This window comes from Schistocerca cancellata, chromosome 6, assembly GCF_023864275.1.
Source record: "Schistocerca cancellata isolate TAMUIC-IGC-003103 chromosome 6, iqSchCanc2.1, whole genome shotgun sequence".
Lineage (NCBI taxonomy): Eukaryota > Metazoa > Arthropoda > Insecta > Orthoptera > Acrididae > Schistocerca > Schistocerca cancellata.
Genome location: NC_064631.1, coordinates 200,871,945 through 200,898,098, shown reverse-complemented (window position 1 = coordinate 200,898,098; position 26,154 = coordinate 200,871,945). Strand labels below are relative to the sequence as shown.

The 26,154-nt window shown below is 41.4% G+C and overlaps 1 protein-coding gene across 2 annotated transcripts in view; it reads right to left on the bottom strand.

The window, feature by feature from the left end:
- Positions 1-26,154, bottom strand: part of LOC126191253 (uncharacterized) — a 143,018-nt gene that overhangs the window by 80,799 nt on the left and 36,065 nt on the right. The window contains exons 3-4 of one of the 2 annotated variants that reach the window (XM_049932062.1): positions 4,693-4,831; positions 4,343-4,517 (exon numbers count right to left, since the gene is read on the bottom strand). In XM_049932062.1, coding sequence (XP_049788019.1) covers positions 4,343-4,517; positions 4,693-4,831 — 314 coding nt within the window. The remainder of the gene's footprint in view (positions 1-4,342; positions 4,518-4,692; positions 4,832-26,154) is intronic. The other variant, XM_049932063.1, reaches the window with a different exon arrangement.

The following is a 26,154-nucleotide window of genomic DNA, read 5'->3' as shown; positions in this document are numbered from 1 at the left end:
ACACCCTGTTTTATTTTTGAGAGAAAGTTTACTTTTCTTAATTTCAGAAGAAGAAGTTTGTGAGACATTAATATGATTGAATTATATGTGATTCGCTTCTTTAATATACTGCTTTGATTTTTCTCTTGGGTTGTTTATCCTTACATTTTCTACTCCATTTCAGAAATAATTATTAAAAACATCTGAAATATCTACTACCTCTGACTGATCATGTATAGCCCTTTCATTTAAATCAATGGTGATGATATGCTGCTCTGTGGCCTACTGCCCCGTCTTTCATTTTACTATGTTCCTTACAGGCTTAAGTATATTCCTGGTGCTACTGATTTCAGATATAATGTGCATTTTCCTTTATTTTTAATAAATTTGCTTAGTGATTTTGACTAATTTTTATAGTGTGCAACTACTGCAGGATCTTCACTTATTCTTGGCAATAGGTACACTGCCCTTTTCCTTTCACAATATACTTCAATCCCTCTAGCGATTCATGGTTTTTTACATGTCTGTTAAATGTCCTTTCTTATTTGTGTTACCAATTCCACATGACAATATGAAGATATGGCGATAGGAAAAAATAAACAGAAAGAAAATTTGAGTAATTTATGTTCACTGTGAAACAAAATTAATTTGAAAGAATACCAGAAACCTGATTCTCCACCCAATAGGTAACTCTATCTTTTTACCTTCAGTTCAGCTTGATTAACATTGGTTCAATGGGAAAATACAGGCATAATCCGTATCACTTCAGGTGGGGGAGGGGTGGGGGGGTTTACCTTCATAGTCTCAGATGTTAATTGATTTAGCCTATGTTAAAAATCAGGAGTAAGTAAGAAACACATACTTTTTTGTTTTATCCAAAAAACTGTGAACACCATTTTGACAATGCAAATTTCGGAATTTTTTTTTAAATGCTGTATATCTGTAACAGTTCTAGATATTTTGTTAGTTTTTTTTATTTGAAAGATAATTGCTTTATGATTACAACGGTATCCTCTGTTTGGACATATCTTTCAAAGTTCTTTTACTGATGCCTTTTGAATTTTTTTTATAATTTAAAGATTTTTTTCCCAAAATACCAATCCAGAAAAGTTGGATTTTTTTCTGTTGATTATAACCATGTAGTACTATATTCTCGTAAAGAAGAGCTTCCACTTTTAAGTTGTGCAGGTATTATTTTTACAAAATCATTTTTTTTTAATTTTAAGGGTAATGTATGTTTTCACTGAAGTTGTTTCTTACTAATTTCTTTGTTACGATGTTTATTTCTATTGCCTTTGTTGCAGTTATTTCTTATCACTTTCTTTGTTGCAGTTATTTCTTTTCACTTTCACTGTTGCAGATATTTCTTACATTTTGTTGTAGTTTCTTATCAGTTTCTTTGTCGTGGTTCTTCATTGCAGGTTGTCGTGGTTGTTCATTGCAGGTTTCTGTATGTAGTTGTTCAGTGCTAATTTGTTTACTGAAGAGGCTTCTAAGAAATATGAGACCATCCATTGAGTTCTGTGTTTTCGTGAGGAATTTGCCACTTGACACAGTTGCTGTGTGTTTTGTGAATAGGACTGTTAGAAATGTTTTGATATAATAACAACAATGACAGTATACGAACAAGGTGAAGCCTCCCATGGTGCAGATAATGCAGATTTTGCATCAATAGAGGAACAAATAAATACCCTGAATCAGTCAACTAGGTGTTAGTTCTGTTAAGAAGCCATGGTCAGTGAAGTTGAGTCATAAGAAATTACTAAAGCTATGGATGAATACACTACAACAAAACTGACCTCACTCCTCAAAGTAGAAATTCCATCTTCAGAAGAAAATGAACCAAAGCACTCTTGCACCTCTTGCCAGGAATTTTTCACAAATATCAATTCAGCTGTTGAATATTGTGCATTCTACAGTCAAAAGGTGCAAGTTTAACAATTATTCCAGACACATTTTCAAAGAAAACAATTTTGAACCACATTTCCAGTCATTCAGTCATTTTATCTGAAAGATAAATGGGACTGTTCTCCCCAGAGCGCCAACAAAATTTAAGAAACTTTTGCAATTTATAAAAGCGACTATGTAACTTCACATACTGGAAGATCAAAATTTTATGCACTAACCTAAATTCCACACCCACCTAGAGATATCTGTTTATGTGTGTACTGCATGAATTTTGAACTTTATGTGCTAACTTTGAAGAACTTACTGGAGCACGTGATGTATGATACCTTGGTTGGACATGTGAAGCCATTAGTAGTCTGTGACATAAAGCGAGAGACTTCAATCAAACAATGGAAAATCCAGGATGAAATGTAACAATACCAGAGGAGGAAAGTTGCTACTAACTATATAGTGGAGATGCTGAGTCACGATACGCACAATAATCTTTTTATTGTGCGAGACACTTGTTTGTTTCAAGAATGTGGTGACTGCTTTGGAAAGTGAGGACTGTCTTTACAGACACTTGGCCTGGAAGACATAGCAGATAACCCTGTAGAAATTACATATGCGTCATGGGAGGAAAATAAACAAATTAAGAAAACTGTTGTCTTTGACAGTTTCATTGATAAACTGGGTAAATGATCAGTGAAAGAAGCAACACACTAGCATCTGAAGAAATTGCAACAACACATTGCAGAAGTGAAATGGTGTGTACAGGCTGAAGAACTGTGTTTACTGCTTCACTATGATTTTGCTGAAAACTGGTCTGTAATTTTCCCACAAGAAGTACAAGGGTATCATTGGAGTAATGACTAGATTTCAATTTTTACAGGAGTGACATTTTCAAAACAAGACCACAAGTGTTGCCAATTATAAGTGTTGTCACAGGACATGACTCAGCACATGCTTATGTGCAAAATTCTTCAACTGGAAACAGGGGCAGAGAAGATCTTCATTATTTCAGATGGTACTCCTAGTCATTTTAAAAACCGTTACCAGCTGTTTGAATTGAGTAAGTCACTTGTGGTAACTGACTGGGTATACAGTGCTACTGGTCATGGGAAGGGGCCTTGTGGTGGTGTACGAGGCCTGCTGAAGCACCACGCTACAAAACATAATCTTCGCAGACCAAATGCAGCTGTGATTCAGAATGCTGAGGGTTTTACGAGAGTCATGAAATCTTACACATTCACAGCCCTCATTCTTTTGCCCAAAGAGGAAACCGAAGAATTCCATGAGCAGAAAAAAAAGAATGGTCCAAACAAACTACTCCTGTGAAAGGAATTCAAAAGACACATATTTGGACTCAAAAGTGATGGGCGAACTCATATTGCATCCACTTTAAAGAGCAAGAAAGAAGAAATTTTGTTCGTTCTGCTAACACCTCAGAAACAGCAGGATAATATTCACATTCATAACCTGAGAATGGGGATGTTTGTGGTGTGTGTGTGTATGGCTGTGACCGGTGGATTGCAGAGATCATAGACACCAGTTATGCGTCAAATGAAACTGTAGTGAACTTTATGCTACCACATGGACCAGGTGCTGGATATAGGTTTCCATCTGAAGGACAGCAACAATGCCATCAATGCTCACTTCCTGTTCACAATGTTTTGAAGACTGTAAGTGCTTCAGTTCCTATTGATTCAACAGGAAGACAGCACTCTATATCAAAGGAAGATACTGAAGCAGTGGAACACATTTTTAGTTCATTTACTGGCTAATTTCAGAACAAAACAGAGTGCACACAAGTTGTATAAACTGAAACCTTCACGTCTTTAGACCTTTCACATACATTTTGGAACCATTTAAAATGCTTGAATAATAAGTCTCTTAGTCATCTTTCAAAACTAAAATTATGTTAAATAAGGCTAGGTTTTGGTTTTTATGAGCCTGTTATGTGATAATGTGGTAATAAAATAGGTTTTATGTATGGCTAAATTTTCAGTTGTTTATAAAACCTGTTCAAACAAAAAGTGGAAGCTCTCCTTTTCAGGGACTGTAGAACTATATGGTACCAATCAACAGAAAAAAAGCAAAGTTTTATGGATTGGCACTTTTTTAAAAGAAAAGAAAAAAATACTAAATATATATAACTGTTCCAGAGATACAGTAGTTAAAATTTTTTTCCAAAATTCGCACCTTCAAAATCGTATGCGCAATGTCATCTTTGGAGGGCTGTATCTCAGAGCAGAAATGTTTTTGGAGAAAACAAAAAAATGTGTGTTCCTTACCTAGTCCTTTGTTTTAACATGTGCTAAATTCAATAACATCCGAGACTATAAAGGTAAGGTTTTTTCCTAGCCTGCCTGAAGTGATATGCACTATGCCACCTCCCAAAGTATTGAAACACTCTTACAGCATACTACAGACATCCATGGAATTAAACAATTACATACATCAGTATTACACTTACTAAATGCCTTTTCCTCAGCTACTTCTATGCTGTCTGGGAGTAATAATGAAAGCGATGTTTCTACATCTCTTATATATTTAGATTTCTTTCTGCCAGCAGCACTGGTTCTCCCTTTAGGTGATGAACGAATATTTGAACTTGCCACAACTAATGCAGTAATATCATCTTCATTATCCTTCATAAAACAGAAAATACATGTAAAGAAACTAAATTCATAAAAATGAGTGCATGTATAATAATAATTCTGATTCTTTTCAATCAACAGTAGGTTTAAAACTACTGGTAAGTTTTTTGTCAACACAAGCATTAAAACCTTTCATGGCAAACTTGAAATCTGACTCATCACTAACCTTTGTTTCTGCAAAATCATTTTCATTCACTGAGGATGTTTTGTCTCTGTTCTTGATGTCATCAACAGTGTTTTCCTCAACAAGAGGAGCACTTTCCATAGTTTCATCAATGGAAGGTAAATCAGTAAGACGGATACTGCTGAAAGCAAATAGTATGAATAGAATTTTCAACTACATCAACAACACGCATTTACTTCACTACACACAGGGTACCACTGATAAACAATGAAAATATACACTGTTGAAAAGCAAAGTGCACTTAAGAAAAGTTTAAAATTATGAGACAGAATTGCCGGCAACAAAAGGACGTAACAGGCAAATACCTAACACCTGAAGAAAGAATACAAGGAACTGATGGCCCGTACTTACCTTCATGATGTAAAGCGTCTGTACTGCTGATAGACACACATAAAAGTACATACAGTAACCTAAAAAGTGGAAGGTCAAATTGGTGAGGCAGTTCACTCAGGTATCAAGAGAAACTCAATTACTGAGAGGATGACAGAAGACAAATAAAATCTTCGTATCCCTTGTTCCTACAACAGGTGGGTTGCTCTCATCCTTGAGTGATGATCTTTTGTCACCTCTTCTTTTCTAACCTTCCCCAAACTGTCCCTCTCTCCTCCCTGATGAAGGTATAATTAGTTCAGAAAGCTAGAAAAGTATATGTGCTTTTAAATGTGTCTAGCAGCAGTACAGACCTTTTGTCTACTGAAGGTACTTGTCATAATTCTGTCTCATAATATTCAGCTGTTATATATAAAAAGCACAACTGATAGCAAGATATTTTTGACCCCGAGTTTTACTAAAATATCAATTTGTATGTGAAATTTTTTCATAACAGTAACTGTATTTTTGAAATCTAGATAGAAATTTTGTGTGTATTGCAGTGCTGTTCCAGTTTCTGGGAGAGAGATGCTTAGATCAGTTTCCAGCTTTACTTCACTGCAAAAGCACCTGTCTACACTAGGTGCAATGAAATCAACTCAAACCAATACTTTGTGGCTATTAAGTTCGAGAAACACCTTTATCAATAAGGTAAATGAGACATAGTGCAAGGAAAGTGCATCATATGACGAAGTTGCATGGAGCAAGCAGCACACTTTGTTGCTCCAGACAATATGATAGACATACATGTCAGTGTCATATTGCTGTCATCCCGATGTGTACCAGTTAAGCAGCTTCAACTATTTTCTTATGAGTTCAACCAATGCAGGTTGCTTCTGTATCGTATCCCGAGTCACATTGTGTATTGTATCGCATATCATATTGCCTCACTAAGAACGCATCTAAGAGCATAACAAGCTAATAGCATTCTTTTTGACAGTATCTCCATGTATTAATTCCATGTTAAGCAACAGTTAATATTCATCTCTAAAAACTTGGTGTTTGTTACACAATCTCTAGATTTATGATCTATACTTAATGCAACAGAATTGTTTTCCCTCTTTATGCTTTGTTTTCTTTATGTTCAATGCTAATTTATTAGAAATTAATTGATATGTCATTGCCAGGAGATCCTATGGATAGTCTGGCTGCCTGTAATCACTGTTGCTCAATTAGCACCACCCAGGAGGCACGTGTAGGGTATTTCAAGGTTAAACCTACGGACGTGAGCAACGCTACCTGATCCATATGGGAGGAAAAGCTAAGAAATGGCTGGCAGAATTCTTCACTGACATCCTGCTGATGGTCAACTTCCATCTGAGTTTAAAAAGGTGAAGATAATATCTGTTCTGAAACCTGGCAAACCCAGCAACAAGGTAGAAAACTATCACCCCATTTCCCTACTCAGCTGCTGCTACAAGCTTTTTGAAAGGCTAATACAGGGTGTTTCAAAAATGACCGGTATATTTGAAACGGCAATAAAAACTAAATGAGCAGCGATAGAAATACACCGTTTGTTGCAATATGCTTGGGACAACAGTACATTTTCAGGCAGACAAACTTTCGAAATTACAGTAGTTATAATTTTCAACAACAGATGGCGCTGCGGTCTGGGAAACTCTATAGTATGATATTTTCCACATATCCACCATGCGTAGCAATAATATGGCGTAGTCTCTGAATGAAATTACCCGAAACCTTTGACAACGTGTCTGGCGGAATGGCTTCACATGCAGATGAGATGTACTGCTTCAGCTGTTCAATTGTTTCTGGATTCTGGCGGTACACCTGGTCTTTCAAGTGTCCCCACAGAAAGAAGTCACAGGGGTTCATGTCTGGTGAATAGGGAGGCCAATCCACGCCGCCTCCTGTATGTTTCGGATAGCCCAAAGCAATCGCACGATCATCGAAATATTCATTCAGGAAATTAAAGATGTCGGCCGTGCGATGTGGCCGGGCACCATCTTGCATAAACCACGAGGTGTTCGCAGTGTCATCTAAGGCAGTTTGTACCGCCACAAATTCACAAAAAATGTCCAGAAAGCGTGATGCAGTAATCGTTTCGGATCTGAAAAATGGGCCAATGATTCCTTTGGAAGAAATGGCGGCCCAGACTAATACTTTTTGAGGATGCAGGGACGATGGGACTGCAACATGGGGCTTTTCGGTTCCCCATATGCGCCAGTTCTGTTTATTGACGAAGCCGTCCAGGTAAAAATAAGCTTCGTCAGTAAACCAAATGCTGCCCACATGCATATCGCCGTCATCAATAGTGTGCACTATATCGTTAGCGAATGTCTCTCGTGCAGCAATGGTAGCGGCGCTGACGGGTTGCCGCGTTTGAATTTTGTATGGATAGAGGTGTAAACTCTGGCGCATGAGACGATACGTGGACGTTGGCGTCATTTGGACCGCAGCTTCAACACAGCGAACGGAAACCCCAGGCCGCTGTTGAATCACCTGCTGCACTAGCTGCGCGTTGCCCTCTGTGGTTGCCGTACGCGGTCGCCCTACCTTTCCAGCACGTTCATCCGTCACGTTCCCAGTCCGTTGAAATTTTTCAAACAGATCCTTTATTGTATCGCTTTTCGGTCCTTTGGTTACATTAAACCTCCGTTGAAAACTTCGTCTTGTTGCAACAACACTGTGTTCTAGGCGGTGGAATTCCAACACCAGAAAAATCCTCTGTTCTAAGGAATAAACCATGTTGTCTACAGCACACTTGCACGTTGTGAACAGCACACGCTTACAGCAGAAAGACGACGTACAGAATGGCGCACCCACAGACTGCGTTGTCTTCTATATCTTTCACATCACTTGCAGCGCCATCTGTTGTTGAAAATTGTAACTACTGTAATTTCGAAACTTTGTCCGCCTGAAAACGTACTGTTGTCCCAAGCATATTGCAACAAACGGTGTATTTCTATCGCTGCTCGTTTAGTTTTTATTGCCGTTTCAAATATACCGGTCATTTTTGAAACACCCTGTATATAACAGAATAAGTAGCGCTATCTTAGAGAACGTTCCAGTTGATCAGGCAGGCTTCAGACCAGGGCGTAGCTGCTGCGACCAAGTATTGTCTCTCACATCCTTCATAGAGTCAGGATACCAAATGAAGCAGAAAACATCTGTGGCATTTGTTGATCTAACTGCCGCCTTCGACACTGTGTGGAGGGAAGGCCTTATCTACAAATTTCTCCGCATCATACCCTGCAGAACAATGGCTCGACTGATTAACAGCATGCTAAGTGATCGGAAGTTCCAGGTAATCACTGGAAGCAACATAAGTAAGGAGAAGAAGCTGAACAATGGATTGCCTCAAGGATCAGTTCTCTCACCCTTACTGTTCAACCTATATCTATCTGATCTACTTCGTCCAGAAAATACTGCTATGCTGATGACCTGGCTCTAGCCGTCAAACACCAGGAAATGAAGGCAACAGAAGAGATTTTAGCCAATGGCCTGTCTGCATTAGACAATTACTTCAAAATCTGGAGACTCCAATCCAGTGTGAGTAAAACAGAAGTGTGTTGCTTCCATCTAAATAACCAGTTGGTGAACGTAAAACTGGAAGTAAGTTTCAGAGGCAGAATTCTTCGTCACAACTGGAACCCAAAATATCTTGGTGTCATCCTGGATCGTACACTATGCTTCAAACAACACCTTCTTAACTTAGCTCAAAAGCTGAAGACTCGAAACAACATCCTCCATAAGCTATGCGGAACTACCTGGGGATCTTCAGCAACCACCCTGCGAACTTCAGCTCTGGGCTTGGTATACTCAAGTGCTGAGTATTGTGCACCTGTTTGGATGAATAGTCATCATACAAGGCTTGTTGATACCCAGCTGAATATGACAATGCGCATAATATCTGGCACAATCAGATCTACTCCAGTTTATTGGCTTCCACTGTTAACCGGTATAATGCCTCCTGATCTACGCAGATGTACTGCCCTTATGAGATAATTCCACAAGATCTCCAGGAATTCTAACCTACCCGTGCATAGCGACCTGCCACTTTTAAATCGCAGGAGACTGAAATCACGTCATCCAACTCTGTGCGATGCTGCTGACATGGTTGCTAAGAATTTCAAACCTCTTGAAGAATGGAAAGGGCGGTGGGAAGCAGTGACAGATGTGCACCTACATAACATCTTCTCAGGTGCTAAACTCCCAAGTGGATTCGACTTACCACGCAAGACCTGGTCTACTCTCAACAGAATTCGTACCAGCCATGGGTGATGTAGGGATGCTCTCTTTAAGTGGAAGAAGCTGCCTGATCCAGCTTGTGACTGCGGGGCTCCATACCAGACTGTTCACCACATTGTCAGTGAATGCAGGATTCGAGCCTATCACGGCGCCAAAGAGGACTTCCTGCTAGCAACTCCAGATGCAGTGCACTGGATTGAAGGACTGGATATTCAGTTGTAAAGACAAACTTAAGTTTCTTGTGTGTCAATATGTACATATGTATACGTAATTTCATGATATGTCTGTATTAGCCATACGCTAAATAAAAATAAAATAATATTAGAAATATTTTGTGCAGGCAATGTTGAACAGCTTTTAGGAAGGTTACAAATTTGCATTATAAAATAAACTGCTGTACCACTATTTCTTATGGAACACAGTCGATTTCAGTCCCACATCAGCCATCTTTGCGTCTCAAAAGCATCTTGGCTATGTAGTCCCACACTTGCAATACCAACTGTAACTTAAAAACTGCTTCATTAATTATTATTAACCATCTGTTAATTTATTACATAGTGCCCAAACATAAATATCCTTGAGGGTTTCATCTGTCTTCTCTCATAAGAGTTCTGGCATTTTATCAGCGATTATGATGTTGTTATCTTCAGTAAAGAGAACTATTTCTCCATGTTGTCTGGAAAGTCACTGATATGCGTTAAGAACAGAATTGGACCCAATGTGCTGCCCTTAGGATTCACTACATTTGTACATCTTTTTTGTCTGACAATTGTTTTACTAGAAATTTACCATCAGTAAATGTGTAAACTGTTTCTATCTTCTGCTCCATTTTTTCCAGATACGACTGGAGCCACTCATTTGCTATTCCCTTTACAACTTGTGCTTCATTTAGTAGTAGTTTTTGGCCAACAGTGTCAAAAGCCTTGGACAAGTCTAAGTATATGCCTGTAACACAAAATTCCTTGTCAAGAGATACAAGTATCACTTTTGTGAACCCTATAATGACTGATACTACAATTCACTAGCTTCAGAAGGCACACTATGCTTCATTAAAACTGTTTAATGTACTTTATCCATAATTGATGCAGTTGAACTCCATGACTGTTATAGGGTGTAGAATACTGAGCGTACCAATCACATTAGAATGTGATTTTATTTAACATATGACTGGTTTCGGGCTTGTGTCCATCTACATGTGGTTTACAACCAACGTACATGTACCATACTCAGTGCTGGAGATCACTGTTTAAATCAAACACAAATAATGTGATGATGACTAAACACAAATGAAACATTTGGAAGTGGTTACGCAACATATATTGTAAAATATTACATGTAATGCATCAGTGCATCTTTTAAAACTCAATTATTTTTGAGAATGCAGAGAGTGGTGAAACTGAGATTTAGTTTTTAGTACCATTGGCATCTCCTCTCTTTAGTAAGGGCATCACCCAAGAGTGTTTTAGTTATGCTGGAAAAATAACTGAAATAAATAACTCATTTACTATGTTTTATAATGGGGCTTGTGTGTTATATATGAATGCCTTTTGCGCAGGGACTGGAACCTGATATATAGCTGTCATCTTCTTATTTTTTTAATGTTCAAGTTTTCTTCCTGATTTCCAGCTCTGTAGTGGAAAACAACATCATTGTGCTTGCTGTGTACATCATTGTGGGTGATATACAGGGTGATTCTTATTAATTTTTAAAAATCCCCGAAACAACATAGATGACACTGGGACAAGTTATTTAGTATAAGACACATGGGACTGCAAATGTCGGGAAATGCCCCAAAGGTGGATGACAAAAGTTGAAAATGTGACATCGCCTGGTGACATACCTCGTCGCACATGTTGCAACTGGGCTTGTGGATTCTACCTTCGCTGGTAGGGGGCAGTGCTACATATTGTTCCACAATGCGGCTCTGTTTTCAAATACTTTTGTAAATGTCATCTGTTGTAAACATAGAAGTCACCAAATTATTGCCCTTGCTGTAACAAAGCAAAAGCAGTTCTAATTTTGTGTTTCTTTCTGTTGCTCCCTCCTCTTTTTGTTTACATACTTTATTTAGTAAAGAATATGCAGGTCATTTACTGATAGCCATACAATTCAGAAGCTTATACTTATTTACTTGTGATGAAGTGCGGTAGATTTTTGTCGTACTGTATTTTGCAAATAATCAGCGGAGAACACAAGACCGGTACATAAAATAATAAATTTTACCTCAATATACATACACAACTGTCTAATGCCATGGAAAAAGAACTGCCTGCAAAATGCATGACTCGAACCCTGAGCCCCATATGCTAAAGTTACACATGTAGGCCCAGAGCCAGACTGACATAAATACTTGGTTTGGTTTGAGCTGATCAGATGCGACAGATCGATAGGCTCCAACGCTGCACATGCAGTCAGATACATCTTCTGGTGATGTCACATAGTCAACATTTGTCATCCACTTTTGGGATATTTCCCGACATTTGCAGCCCCATATGTCTTATATTAAATTACATGTCTCAGCATTATCTACATCACCTTGGGTATTTTTAAACATTGATTAGAATCTCCTGCATTGTTTCATAAAGATTTAGTTGCAATGTCTCTGCAGTATCAAAGAAACAGTCACTTACAAAATTTGTGAATTCCTCGTGATTTTCTACTACTCTACCCCTCATTTTTTACTTTTACATTATTACACTACTGTCTGCCTTTTTCAGTTTCATGTTTTATGACATCCCATAACACTTCACTTTTATAGCCTGCATTATATATTTTTTGTTCTGAATGATTTTACTGTAGCAAGCAGCACCCTCCTGTATATATTTTATACTGTGATAGTAATATAGGAACTATGGAGTACTGTAGTACTTTTGTAAGGAACTGAAGCATCTGGGAGGATTTTCTAAAATCTGCTGTTATCGATACATTTTCCTTAGCTGCTACTGACAAGTGGTTACTTTTGGAAAAGTCTCCTCAAAAATTAATTTAAACATTGTACATGACTTAGAAAACTTAGCAATGGTTCCCATCTATGCCTCATCCCAGGTCTGATTTGCAATGCACTAGAAACAGTATGTATTTTACGTTCCCAGGAAATCCTTCTGTAGGCCTACAGTTTTATGGGTTTTGCAACAGGCTGACATACACAAGTCACGACACTCACTGCTGTGGAATTTCTTACCCTCTCGCACTTGGGATGACAGTAGCACTCCTAGCAGTGAGAAAGAAGGCCATAAGATTAATGTTTGTCTTTAACTATTTCTCTACTTAATTAGCAAATGGTTACTATACTTTTGCATTCCAAGAATCTGTAAACTATCAACACACATGAATGATCATGAAATAAATGTGAAACTAGCCAAATCTCACTGATGCAGTGGCAAACTACAACTTATTCAAGTAAAAATATTTTCAGATATGTTTATAATAACTGCAGCTTACTCTGCTAAAAGTAAGAGAACATAAAGACATTTCATGCATGAGAAGCATATTTTTTCCTTTTGTTCCTATGATAGGCACCTTCCTTGATGTGTAACAGTTTGCATGGAGTCTAATGATTCACATATTCTTACACCTCACTCGAGTTTCTAATGCACAAATATATTTGTGTACGTAATTACTTTTGCTTCAAAAGCGAATGTGTTGAAAATTTTTGCCATTTGTGGATTGGATGTAGCAACAATTGTGGAATTAGTTCCTTTTATGTTGAGATACAGTTTTATTGCTTTTGACATTTTATTATCGGGTCTCTGTAGTTTTCTCTTCAGTTACAGTTACCGTACCTTATTTGGTATGTTGAATAATGTAGGAATGGTATTCCATTCAAGTGTACGATGTTCCACATTCACTGATTTGGCTGGAAGTATAATGAAGAAAACTTCACACTGTTGAGCAGATACATGATATCTTTCTGCACAAGGTCAAGTTTACTGTTGCTTACAAGAAAATGACATTCTTCAATAAGTATCTTTATATTACACAAGAATAATAATAGACAGTTCTGTAATGTACAATTTACTGTATCCCAGTGTTTCTGGAAACTGAAGAAAGACAAATGTGGTGTCAGTTTTCAGTTACTGAAGATTTTTATGGCATTACTTAAACACCCATTGTAAAAGCTATGTTACAAATCAATATAAATAATACCATTCACATTCATCTGATATCGTATTCAGAAGCACTGCTGTAATGATGTATAATAAAAATGAGCAGGAGTATTGTGACTGTCATGTTAGATTATGGTTTTACCAACACTAACTTTAGCTTTATTATCTAAAAGTAATGATCAGAGAGGTTAAGAACTTTTATGAATACTTCACAATTTTCTCATCGAGAGCTGTAAAGTACGAGGGCATGCTAAAAAGTAATGCCTCCAAATTTTTTGTTTTGTTCTGAATAACGGTTGAGGTATTGCATTTTATTCGGTTGACTACCCCATTTCACTGGCACAAATTGCAACATTCTGTTGTTAGAAGGCTCCAAATTGTGGCATGTAATGTGGCAATGTGTAACATAACTATGTCAGTGTATGAGAGACCCTCAGTAACTTGAAAGCATGAATTTGAAGAGTCTGTTCACACATGACACTGTGACACTTGCAGCTATCGGATGCTCTGGATCATCAATCATCCTCTGTACAGTTCTGACTTAGCCTCAACCAATTCTAATCTGTTTCCAAAACTTATAGAACACCTTTGAGGACTTCACTTTGATAGTGATGAAGTTGAGCAAGCAGACGTGAGGTTGTGACTCTGTCAACAAAGTAAAACATTTTATAGTGACAGTATCCACAAACTGGTCTCTACTTGGGAGAAATGTGTTCATCGCCAGGGTGACTATGTTCAGAAATAAATATGCAGACATTAAGAATAAAGATGTAGAACATTAATAAAAATCAGAGGCATTACTTTTCAACAAGCCCTCATATTAGGACTAGGAATGATGCAGTGTTCACTGATGCAGTGTTTATCGTTTGTGTCCCCACTAGAAGTGTTCAGAATGTTTAGGAAGTTATTACCAATTTCACCCTCCAGCCCTGTGTTAACATTCATGTGTATTATACAATAGAAGTAATAGATGAGAATGTTCAAATAGGATAAACAGGACAAATTGTCCAAATAATTTGTGTGAGCTCATTGTGCTATCATACAAAAGGAAAAAGCAACAATACTAAAGAAGGAAAGTTGCTACTCACCATATAGCTTTCGGCCATTAAGGCCTTTGTCAGCAGTAGACACACACACACACACACACACACACACACACACAAATGCAACTTTAACACACGTCTGCAGTCTCAGAGAGCTGAAACCACACTGCAAGCAGCAGCACCAGTGCATGATGGGAGTGGCGACTGGGTGCAGGTAAGGAGGAGGTGGGGAGGGGGAGGGATAGTATGGTTGGAGGGGCGGACAGTGAAGTGTTGCAGTTTAGACGGAGGGCAGGAGAGAAGGTGCACAGGGGGGAGGGGGTAAGTAGCGGAAAGAAGAGAAATAAAAAGAAATAAAAATAAATTAAAAGACTGGGTGTGGCGGTGAAATGACGGTTGTGTAGTGCTGGAATGGGAACTGGGAGGGGACTGGATGGGTGAGGACAGTGATTAACGAAGGTTAAGGCCAGGAGGGTTACGGGAACGTAGGATGTATTGCAGGGAAAGTTCACATCTGCGCAATTCAGAAATGCTGGTGTTGGTTGGGAGGATTTATATGGCACAGGCTGTGAAGCAGTCATTGAGATGAGGGATACCATGTTTGGCAGCATGTTCAGAAACAGGGTGGTCCACTTGTTTTTTGGCTACAGTTTGTTGGTGGCCTTTCATGTGGACTGACAGCTTGTTGGTTGTCAAGCCTACATAGACTGCAGCACAGTGGTTGCAGCTTAGCTTGTAAATCACATGACTGGTTTCACAGGTAGCCCTGCCTTTGATGGGCTAGGTGATGTTAGTGACTGGACTGGAGCGGTGGTGGTAGGAGGATGTATGGGACAGGTCTTGCATCTAGGTCTATTACAGGGGTATGAGCCATGAGGTAAGGGACTGGGAGCAGGGGTTGTGTAAGGATGGACGAGTATATTGTGTATGTTCGGTGGACGGCGGAATACCAAGGTAGGAGGGGTGATAAGTATAGTGGGCAGGACATTTTTCATTTCAGGGCATGGCGAAAGGTAATTGAAACCCTGGCGGAGAATGTAATTCAGTTGCTCCAGTCCCGAATGGTACTGAGTTATGAGGGGAATGCTTCTCTGTGGCCGGACTGTGGGACTTTGGGAGGTGGTGGGAGACTGGAAAGATAAGACATGGGAGATTTGTTTTTGTACGAGGGCAGTTCAATAAGTAATGCAACACATTTTTTTTCTGAAACAGGGGTTGTTTTATTCAGCATTGAAATACACCAGGTTATTCCCCAATCTTTTAGCTACACAACACTATTTTTCAACGTAATCTCCATTCAATGCTACGGCCTTACACCACCTTGAAATGAGGGCCTGTATGCCTGCACGGTACCATTCCACTGGTCGATGTCGGAGCCAACGTCGTACTGCATCAATAACTTCTTCATCATCCGCGTAGTGCCTCCCACGGATTGCGTCCTTCATTGGGCCAAACATATGGAAATCCGACGGTGCGAGATCGGGGCTGTAGGGTGCATGAGGAAGAACAGTTCACTGAAGTTTTGTGAGCTCCTCTCGGGTGCGAAGACTTGTGTGAGGTCTTGCGTTGTCATGAAGAAGGAGAAGTTCGTTCAAATTTTTGTGCCTACGAACACGCTGAAGTCGTTTCTTCAATTTCTGAAGAGTAGCACAATACACTTCAGAGTTGATCGTTTGACCATGGGGAAGGACATCGAACAGAATAACCCCTTCAGCGTCCCAGAAGACTGTAACCATGACTTTACCGGCTGAGGGTATGGCTTTAAACTTTTTCTTGGTAGTGGAGTGGGTGTGGTGCCACTCCATTGATTGCCGTTTTGTTTCAGGTTCGAAGTGATGAACCCATGTTTCATCGCCTGTAACAATCTTTGACAAAAAATTGTACCCTCAGCTACATGACGAGCAAGCAATTCCGCACAGATGGTTCTCCTTTGCTCTTTATGGTGTTCGGTTAGACAACAAGGGACCCAGCGGGAACAAACCTTTGAATATCCCAACTGGTGAACAATTGTGACAGCACTACCAACAGAGATGTCAAGTTGAGCACTGCGTTGTTTGACGGTGATCCGTCGATCATCTCGAACGAGTGTGTTCGCACGCTCCGCCATTGCAGGAGTCACAGCTGTGCACGGCCGGCCCACACGCAGGAGATCAGACAGTCTTCCTTGACCTTGCGGCGATGATGACACACGCTTTGCCCAACGACTCACCGTGCTTTTGTCCACTGCCAGATCACCGTAGACATTCTGCAAGCGCCTATGAATATCTGAGATGCCCTGGTTTTCCGCCAAAAGAAACTCGATCACTGCCCGTTGTTTGCAACGCACATCCGTTACAGACGCCATTTTAACAGCTCCGTACAGCGCTGCCACCTGTCGGAAGTCAATGAAACTACACGAGACGAAGCGGGAATGTTTGAAAATATTCCACAAGAAATTTCCGGTTTTTTCAACCAAAATTTGCTGAGAAAAAAAATGTGTTGCATTACTTATTGAACTGCCCTCGTACAAGGATGGGAGGATAATTAAGGTCAGTGAAGGCTTCAGTGAGACCCTCAGTATATTTTGAGAGGGACCGCTCGTCACAGCGGATGCGATGACCAAGGCTAGGCTGCATGGAAGGGACTTCTTGGTATGGAATAGGTGGCAGCTGTCGAAGTGGAGGTATTGCTGCTGATGCAGCCATTCTGAGGTGAAGGTCAACATTTAGGAAGGTGGCTTGTTCGGTTGAGTAGGACCAGGTGAAGCAAATCTACATCTACATCTACATCTACATTTATACTCCGCAAGCCACCCAACGGTGTGTGGCGGAGGGCACTTTACGTGCCACTGTCATTATCTCCCTTTCCTGTTCCAGTCGCGTATGGTTTGCGGGAAGAACGACTGTCTGAAAGCCTCTGTGCGCGCTCTAATCTCTCTAATTTTACACTCGTGATCACCTCGGGAGGTATAAGTAGGGGGAAGCAATATATTCGATACCTCATCCAGAAACGCACCCTCTCGAAACCTGGCGAGCAAGCTACACCGCGATGCAGAGCGCCTCTCTTGCAGGGTCTGCCACTTGAGTTTGTTAAACATCTCCGTAACGCTATCACGGTTACCAAATAACCCTGTGACGAAACGCGCCGCTCTTCTTTGGATCTTCTCTATCTCCTCCGTCAACCCGATCTGGTACGGATCCCACACTGATGAGCAATACTCAAGTATAGGTCGAACGAGTGTTTTGTAAGCCACCTCCTTTGTTGATGGACTACATTTTCTAAGGACTCTCCCAATGAATCTCAACCTGGTACCCGCCTTACCAACAATTAATTTTATATGATCATTCCACTTCAAATCGTTCCGCACGCATACTCCCAGATATTTTACAGAAGTAACTGCTACCAGTGTTTGTTCCGCTATCATATAATCATACAATAAAGGATCCTTCTTTCTATGTATTCGCAATACATTACATTTGTCTATGTTAAGGGTCAGTTGCCACTCCCTGCACCAAGTGCCTATCCGCTGCAGATCTTCCTGCATTTCGCTACAATTTTCTAATGCTGCAACTTCTCTGTATACTACAGCATCATCCGCGAAAAGCCGCATGGAACTTCCGACACTATCTACTAGGTCATTTATATATATTGTGAAAAGCAATGGTCCCATAACACTCCCCTGTGGCACGCCAGAGGTTACTTTAACGTCTGTAGATGTCTCTCCATTGAGAACAACATGCTGTGTTCTGTTTGCTAAAAACTCTTCAATCCAGCCACACAGCTGGTCTGATATTCCGTAGGCTCTTACTTTGTTTATCAGGCGACAGTGCGGAACTGTATCGAACGCCTTCCGGAAGTCAAGGAAAATGGCATCTACCTGGGAGCCTGTATCTAATATTTTCTGGGTCTCATGAACAAATAAAGTGAGTTGGGTTTCACACGATCGCTGTTTCCGGAATCCATGTTGATTCCTACATAGTAGATTCTGAGTTTCCAAAAACGACATGATACTCGAGCAAAAGACATGTTCTAAAATTCTACAACAGATCGACGTCAGAGAGATAGGTCTATAGTTTTGCGCATCTGCTCGACGACCCTTCTTGAAGACTGGGACTACCTGTGCTCTTTTCCAATCATTTGGAACCTTCTGTTCCTCTAGAGACTTGCGGTACACGGCTGTTAGAAGGGGGGCAAGTTCTTTCGCGTACTCTGTGTAGAATCGAATTGGTATCCCGTCAGGTCCAGTGGACTTTCCTCTGTTGAGTGATTCCAGTTGCTTTTCTATTCCTTGGACACTTATTTCAATGTCAGCCATTTTTTCGTTGGTGCGAGGATTTAGAGAAGGAACTGCAGTGCGGTCTTCCTCTGTGAAACAGCTTTGGAAAAAGGTGTTTAGTATTTCAGTTTTACGCTTGTCATCCTCTGTTTCAATGCCATCATCATCCCGGAGTGTCTGGACATGATGTTTCGAGCCACTTACTGATTTAACGTAAGACCAGAACTTCCTAGGATTTTCTGTCAAGTCGGTACCTAGTATTTTACTTTCGAATTCACTGAACGCTTCACGCATAGCCCTCCTTACGCTAACTTTGACATCGTTTAGCTTCTGTTTGTCTGAGAGGTTTTGGCTGTGTTTAAACTTGGAGTGAAGCTCTCTTTGCTTTCGCAGTAGTTTCCTAACTTTGTTGTTGTACCACGGTGGGTTTTTCTCATCCCTCACAGTTTTGCTCGGCACGTACCTGTCTAAAACGCATTTTACGATTGCCTTGAACTTTTTCCATAAACACTCAACATTGTCAGTGTCGGAACAGAAATTTTCGTTTTGATCTGTTAGGTAGTCTGAAATCTGCCTTCTATTACTCTTGCTAAACAGATAAACCTTCCTCCCTTTTTTTATATTCCTATTAACTTCCATATTCAGGGATGCTGCAACGGCCTTATGATCACTGATTCCCTGTTCTGCACTTACAGAGTCGAAAAGTTCGGGTCTGTTTGTTATCAGTAGGTCCAAGATGTTATCTCCACGAGTCGGTTCTCTGTTTAATTGCTCGAGGTAATTTTCGGATAGTGCACTCAGTATAATGTCACTCGATGCTCTGTCCCTACCACCCGTCCTAAACATCTGAGTGTCCCAGTCTATATCTGGTAAATTGAAATCTCCACCTAAGACCATAACATGCTGAGAAAATTTATGTGAAATGTATTCCAAATTTTCTCTCAGTTGTTCTGCCACTAATGCTGCTGAGTCGGGGGGTCGGTAAAAGGAGCCAATTATTAACCTAGCTCGGTTGTTGAGTGTAACCTCCACCCATAATAATTCACAGGAACTATCCACTTCTACTTCACTACAGGATAAACTACTACTAACAGCGACGAACACTCCACCACCGGTTGCATGCAATCTATCCTTTCTAAACACCGTCTGTGCCTTTGTAAAAATTTCGGCAGAATTTATCTCTGGCTTCAGCCAGCTTTCTGTACCTATAACGATTTCAGCTTCGGTGCTATCTATCAGCGCTTGAAGTTCCGGTACTTTACCAACGCAGCTTCGACAGTTTACAATTACAATACCGATTGCTGCTTGGTCCCCGCATGTCCTGACTTTGCCCCACACCCGTTGAGGCTGTTGCCCTTTCTGCACTTGCCCGAGGCCATCTAACCTAAAAAACCGCCCAGCCCACGCCACACAACCCCTGCTATCCGTGTAGCCGCTTGTTGCGTGTAGTGGACTCCTGACCTATCCAGCGGAACCCGAAACCCCACCACCCTATGGCGCAAGTCGAGGAATCTGCAGCCCACATGGTCGCAGAACCGTCTCAACCTCTGATTCAGACCCTCCACTCGGCTCTGTACCAAAGGTCCGCAGTCAGTCCTGTCGATGATGCTGCAGATGGTGAGCTCTGCTTTCATCCCGCTAGCGAGACTGGCAGTCTTCACCAAATCAGATAGCCGCCGGAAGCCAGAGAGGATTTCCTCCGATCCATAGCGACACACATCATTGGTGCCGACATGAGCGACCACCTGCAGATGGGTGCACCCTGTACCCTTCATGGCATCCGGAAGGACCCTTTCCACATCTGGAATGACTCCCCCCGGTATGCACACGGAGTGCACTTTGGTTTTCTTCCCCTCCCTTGCTGCCATATCCCTAAGGGGCCCCATTACGCGCCTGACGTTGGAGCTCCCAACTACCAGTAAGCCCACCCTCTGCGACTGCCCGGATCTTGCAGACTGAGGGGCAACCTCTGGAACAGGACAAGCAGCCATGTCAGGCTGAAGATCAGTATCAGCCTGAGACAGAGCCCGAAACCGGTTCGTCAGACAAACTGGAGAGGCCTTCCGTTCAGCCCTCCGGAATGTCTTTCGCCCCCTGCCACACCTTGAGACGACCTCCCACTCTACCACAGGTGAGGGAGCAGCCTCAATGCGGGCAGTATCCCGGGCAACCACAGTCGTAGTCCGATCGGGGGATGCGTGGGACGAGCTGGCCGTCCCCGACAAACCCCCATCCGGACCCCCACAGTGATGCCCATTGGCAACAGCCTCAAGCTGTGTGACCGAAGCCAACACTGCCTGAAGCTGGGAGCGAAGGGATGCCAACTCAGCCTGCATCCGAACACAGCAGTTGCAGTCCCTATCCATGCTAAAAACTTGTGCAAAGAACGTCTGAACTAATCTACAGAGAGCGCAAACAAAACGACACAAAATTGAAGCGGTTATTAAAATACAAGATTGCCTAGTAAATGCAGTAATGCTGCCACTTGTGCACTGCTGACACACTGCTCGGCGGCGGAAGGAGACTACGCGATTTAACACTATTCGAGTACTAAAACGTGATGCTACAACTCTCAAATACTATAATACGCCCGAAATTTATGAATTAAACAATGCAAGTACCAAAAACACGCAAAGAAATTAAGAATTAAACTATGTAACAAATGAGTGAGCTAGGAGTATACGACTTGCTGCTGCAGCTGCTTATCCAACGGCGGCAGGGAGCACACTGACTGTGACCAACCGACACTGGCCGTTCAAAACAAAAACAGATGACAGACGACTACGCGAATTTACACTATTCAGGTACTAAAACGCGATGCTACAACTCTCAAATACTATAATACGCCCGAAATTTATGAATTAAACAATGCAAGTACCAAAAACACGCAAAGAAATTAAGAATTAAACTATGTAACAAATGAGTGAGCTAGGAGTATACGACTTGCTGCTGCAGCTGCTTATCCAACGGCGGCAGGGAGAAGTTGTTGAGGTTCTGAACGAAAGTGAATAAGGTGTTCCCACCTTCAATCCAGACAGCAAAGATGTCATCAATGAATCTGAACCAGGTAAGGGGTTTAGGATTCTGGGATTTTGGGAAGGATTCCTTTAGATGGCCCTGAATAGGTTTGCATAGGATGGTGCCATGTGGGTGCCCATAGCCGTACTGCGGATTTGTTTGTAGGTAATGCCTTCAAAGGAGAAGTAATTGTGGGTAAGGATATAGTTGGTCATGGAGACTAGGCAGGAGGTTGTTGGTTTGGAATCCATAGGGCGTCTAGAAAGGTAGTGTTCGATAGCAGTAAGGCCATGGGCATTAGGAATGTTAAGTGTACAGGGAGGTGGCATCAGTAGTGACGAGCAGGGCACCGTGTGGTAAAGGGACAGGAACTGTGGAGAGTAGGTTGAGGAAATGGTTGGTATCTTCTATATAGGAGGATTGGTTCCGAGTAACAGGTTGAAGATGTTAGTCTACGAAAGCAGAGATTCTCTCAGTGGGGGCACAGTAACCGGCCACAATGGGACGTCCTGAGTGGTTGGGTTTATGGACTTTAGGAAGCATGTAGAAGATGGGAGTGTGGGGAGTGGTAGGGATAAGTAGAGAGATGGACTCTGGGAAGGAGTTCTGGGATGAGCCTAAGGATTTGAGTAGTGACTGGAGATCCTGCAGGATTACTGGAATGGGATCACTGTGGCATGGTTTGTAGGTGGAAGTATCTGACAGCTGACAGAGTCCTTCTGCCATGTAATCCTTGCGGTTCAAAACAACAGTGGTGGAGCCTCTGTCAGCAGGTAGGATTATAAGGTCGGAATCAGTTTTTAGATGGTGGACTGCAGTTCTTTCTGTGGATGTAAGGTTAGTTTGCATGTTGAGGGATTTGGGGAATGATGTTGAGGCAAGGTTCGAGGTTAAGAAATTCTGGAAAGTTAACAGGGGGTGGTTTGGAGGCAGTGGGGGTGGATCATGGTTGGATGGAGGAGTGAACTGCGTTAGGCAAGGTTCAATATTGGTCTTTGGTTGAGTCTGACTGGTCAGGTTGGTGGCGAAAAAGTGTTTCCACTGTAGGAACCGGGAGAAGGAGAGAAGGTCCTTAACTAGTCCGGCATGGTTGGATTTGGGAGTGGGGCAAAAGGTGAGGCCTTTGGAAAGGACTGATATTTCTGTGGGACTTAGGCTTCTGGAGGAAATGTCAGTAACAGTGTCGCGGGTCTGTTTAGGTTTTGGGTTCTGTGTGGTGGTGGCAGGGAGTTTTGGAGGGTGGGTAAGTGTAGTAGGTCTGAGAGACAGGGTTTGTCAGCTATGAGGGGGTGTGGGGGAGGTTTTGAGGTTGTTGTAGAAGTGGTGGACAGTGGTACTCCGAGGTGGGAGTAGGAAGTGAGTAGGATGGAGAGCTTTTTGAGGTGGCGTTGTGCATGTTGCTCAAGTTCCTGCAGGGCAAGAGTTTCAATGTGTGTTTCGGGTTCCAGGAATTTGGGATTACATAGCAGGAGAATTTTGCAGTTGGAGTGAAGGCACTGCAAGGAAAATTGGGCTTGGTTGATATGGTTTTGCAGGACTTATGTTGGTGAGGGCTAAGGATTGGAGGAATCTGAACAGGTGGAGGTCATTGTGGAAGGAGGGGTGGCAACCAGAGACAGAGATGGGTAATTTGATGGTAAGGCCATTAGGAGGGATTTCACGAGCCAAGCAACAGCACAGGAACAGTATGTGGGACTGGTATCTGGCTAGAGATCAGGAAACTTTTGTGTATTGACGCAAATGTAAGGAGCAAGGATCCATGGTGGATTTTTGTCAGGAGGGGGGGGGGGGGGGGACCAGGAACACCTGTTTGTCTGGTGTTAAGAGCAGGCAAATGCAAAAGGGTAGGGGCCTATTAATCATCAGCAGTTCCAACATATGGTGAATGATGGTACCCCTTAGGGAAATGGCAGCAAGGGACAGGAAAGGACACCACATGTACTCAGTGTGTGTGCCTGGGGGCCTCATTCAACATGTTGAAGAGGCTATTCCTGCAGCCATTGATGGAACAGTATGCAGTCAACTGCTGATTGTGGTGCATGCTGGAACAAATGATGCCTGTTGTCTTGGGTCAGTCCACCAACTGGCAGAGAAGTTTGAGAAGACCAGCCTTGTGCACTGAGTTTCAACAAAGCTCACAATTTGCAGTATTGTCCCCAAAACTGATCAAGGCTCTTTGGTTCTCAGCCGAGTGGAAAGACTCAAATAGAGACTTCAAAGGTTCTGAGACAAGCTAGGCTAAGACTTCCTGGACTTGCACCATGTGGTTGAGACCTGTAGGGTCCCCCTAAGTCAGGTGTGCACTACACATCAGAGGCTGCAACTCAAGTAATTGACTGTGTGTGGGGTGCACACAATGGTGTCTTAGATTAGGTGAGTCTCCATCCAATCCAGAAAACAAGAGCTTCGGAAATCCAGTATCATTGTAAGATCGCAACAAAGTGACAGAGTTTGGAGCTCTCATGAAAAGTAGTGAAGCTCACATAATACTAGGTACAGAAAGATGGTTGAAACTTAAAATCGACAGCAGTGAGATTTTTGAGGAAAATTTAAGCACATTTCAAAAGGATAGGCAAATGGGAAACGGAGGTGGTGTATTTGTCGCAGTAGACAAGAAACTCAAATCCACCAAGATAGAAATTGAAGCTGCATGTGAGACTGTTTGGGCGCATATCTCAGTATCAGGGGTGGAAATAAAATGATAACTGGATCCTTCTCGATGCAACGGAAAGCCTCAGTTCATTGTATGTTGTAAGTTCCTCAATCATACTTTAATCATTGGTGGTGACTTTAATTATCCCACAATTAATTGGAAAAATTACAGTTTTGTTAGTGGTGGATAACAGATCTTGTGAAACATTACTAAATGCACTCTCTGGAAACTACCTAGTACAGATAGGAACCCCGTACATGATAGAAATATGCTGGAGCTAATGGCAACAAAAAGACCTGACTTCTTTGAGGTGTTCACACCAAAACTGGCATCAGCGACCATGGCGCAGTTGTGGCAACAATGATTACCAAGGTACAAAGACAACTAAAACAAGCAGAAAGATACATATGTTCAGTAAACTAGATTTAAAAAATTAGTAATGCCATATCTCAACAAGGAACTTGAAACTTTCAACACAGGGCAGGAGCATATAGAGTAACTATGGCTCAAGTTTAAAAGATAGTTGAACATGCACTCGATAGACATGTACTCAGTCAAACAGTTCATAATGGGAGGGAACCTCCATGGTATACAGTCACTGCAAAGAAACTTCTAAAGAAACAGAGATTACTGCATAGTAGGTGTAAAACAAAGCTTAGGGCTATAGATAAAGAGATGCTGAATGAAATGCATTTAGCTGTCAAGGGAGAAATGCACGATGCTTTCAATGACTATTGTAGCAGAATATTGTCAGGTGATCTTTTATAAAACTGGTCATATGCAAAGGCTATTAATGGCACCAAAGTTAGAGTCCAGTCCCTAATGAATGAGACAGGAAATAAAGCTGAGGGTTGCAGAGCAAAAGCTGAAATGCTTAACTCCATTTTCAAATGTTCCTTTATAAAGGAAAACCCAGGAGGATTGCTCCAATTTAATCCTGATGCCATGGATAAGATGAATGAAACAAGTATTAGTATCAGTTGTGCTGAGAAACAGTGGAAATCATTAAAATTGAACAGAGCTCCAGTCCCCGATGGAATCCCTGTCAGATTCCACACTGAATTTGCGGCTGAGTTAGTCCCTCTTCTAACTATAATGTACTGTAGATCCCTCAAGCAAAAAAACCTTACCCGGTTCTTGGAAAAAGGCGCAGGTCACCCCTATCTACAAGAAGGGTAGTAGAAGCAACTAAAAACTATCATCCAATATCCTTGACACTGATTTGTTGTAGAATCTCAGGACATATTCTGAGTTCAAACATACTGATGCATCTTGAACTGAATGACCTCCTCAATTCCAACCAGCACAGATTTCGAAAATGTCAGTCATGTGAAACCCAACTCGCACTTTTCTCACATGACATTCTGAAAGCTTTGGATCAAGGCAACTGGGTATACGCAGTATTCCTTGATTTTCAAAAAGCATTTGACTCAGTATCACACCTGTACAATCATATGCAGTATCAAGTGGAATTTGTGACTGTATTGACAACTTCTTGGTAGGGAGGATGAAGCACATTATCTTGCATGGAGAGTCATTGTCAGATGTAGAAGTAACTTCAGGTGTGTCACAGTGAAGTGTGTTGGGATCCTTGTTGTTCACATTGTATATTAATGAACTTGCAGACAATATTAATAGAAACCTTAGACTTTTTGCAGATGGTGCAGTTACCTATAATGAAGTACTATCTGAAAGAAGCTGCATAAATATTCAGTAAAATCTTTATAAGACTTCAAAATGGTGCAACAATTTGCAACTTCCTTTAAATGTTGAGAAATGTAAAATTCTGCA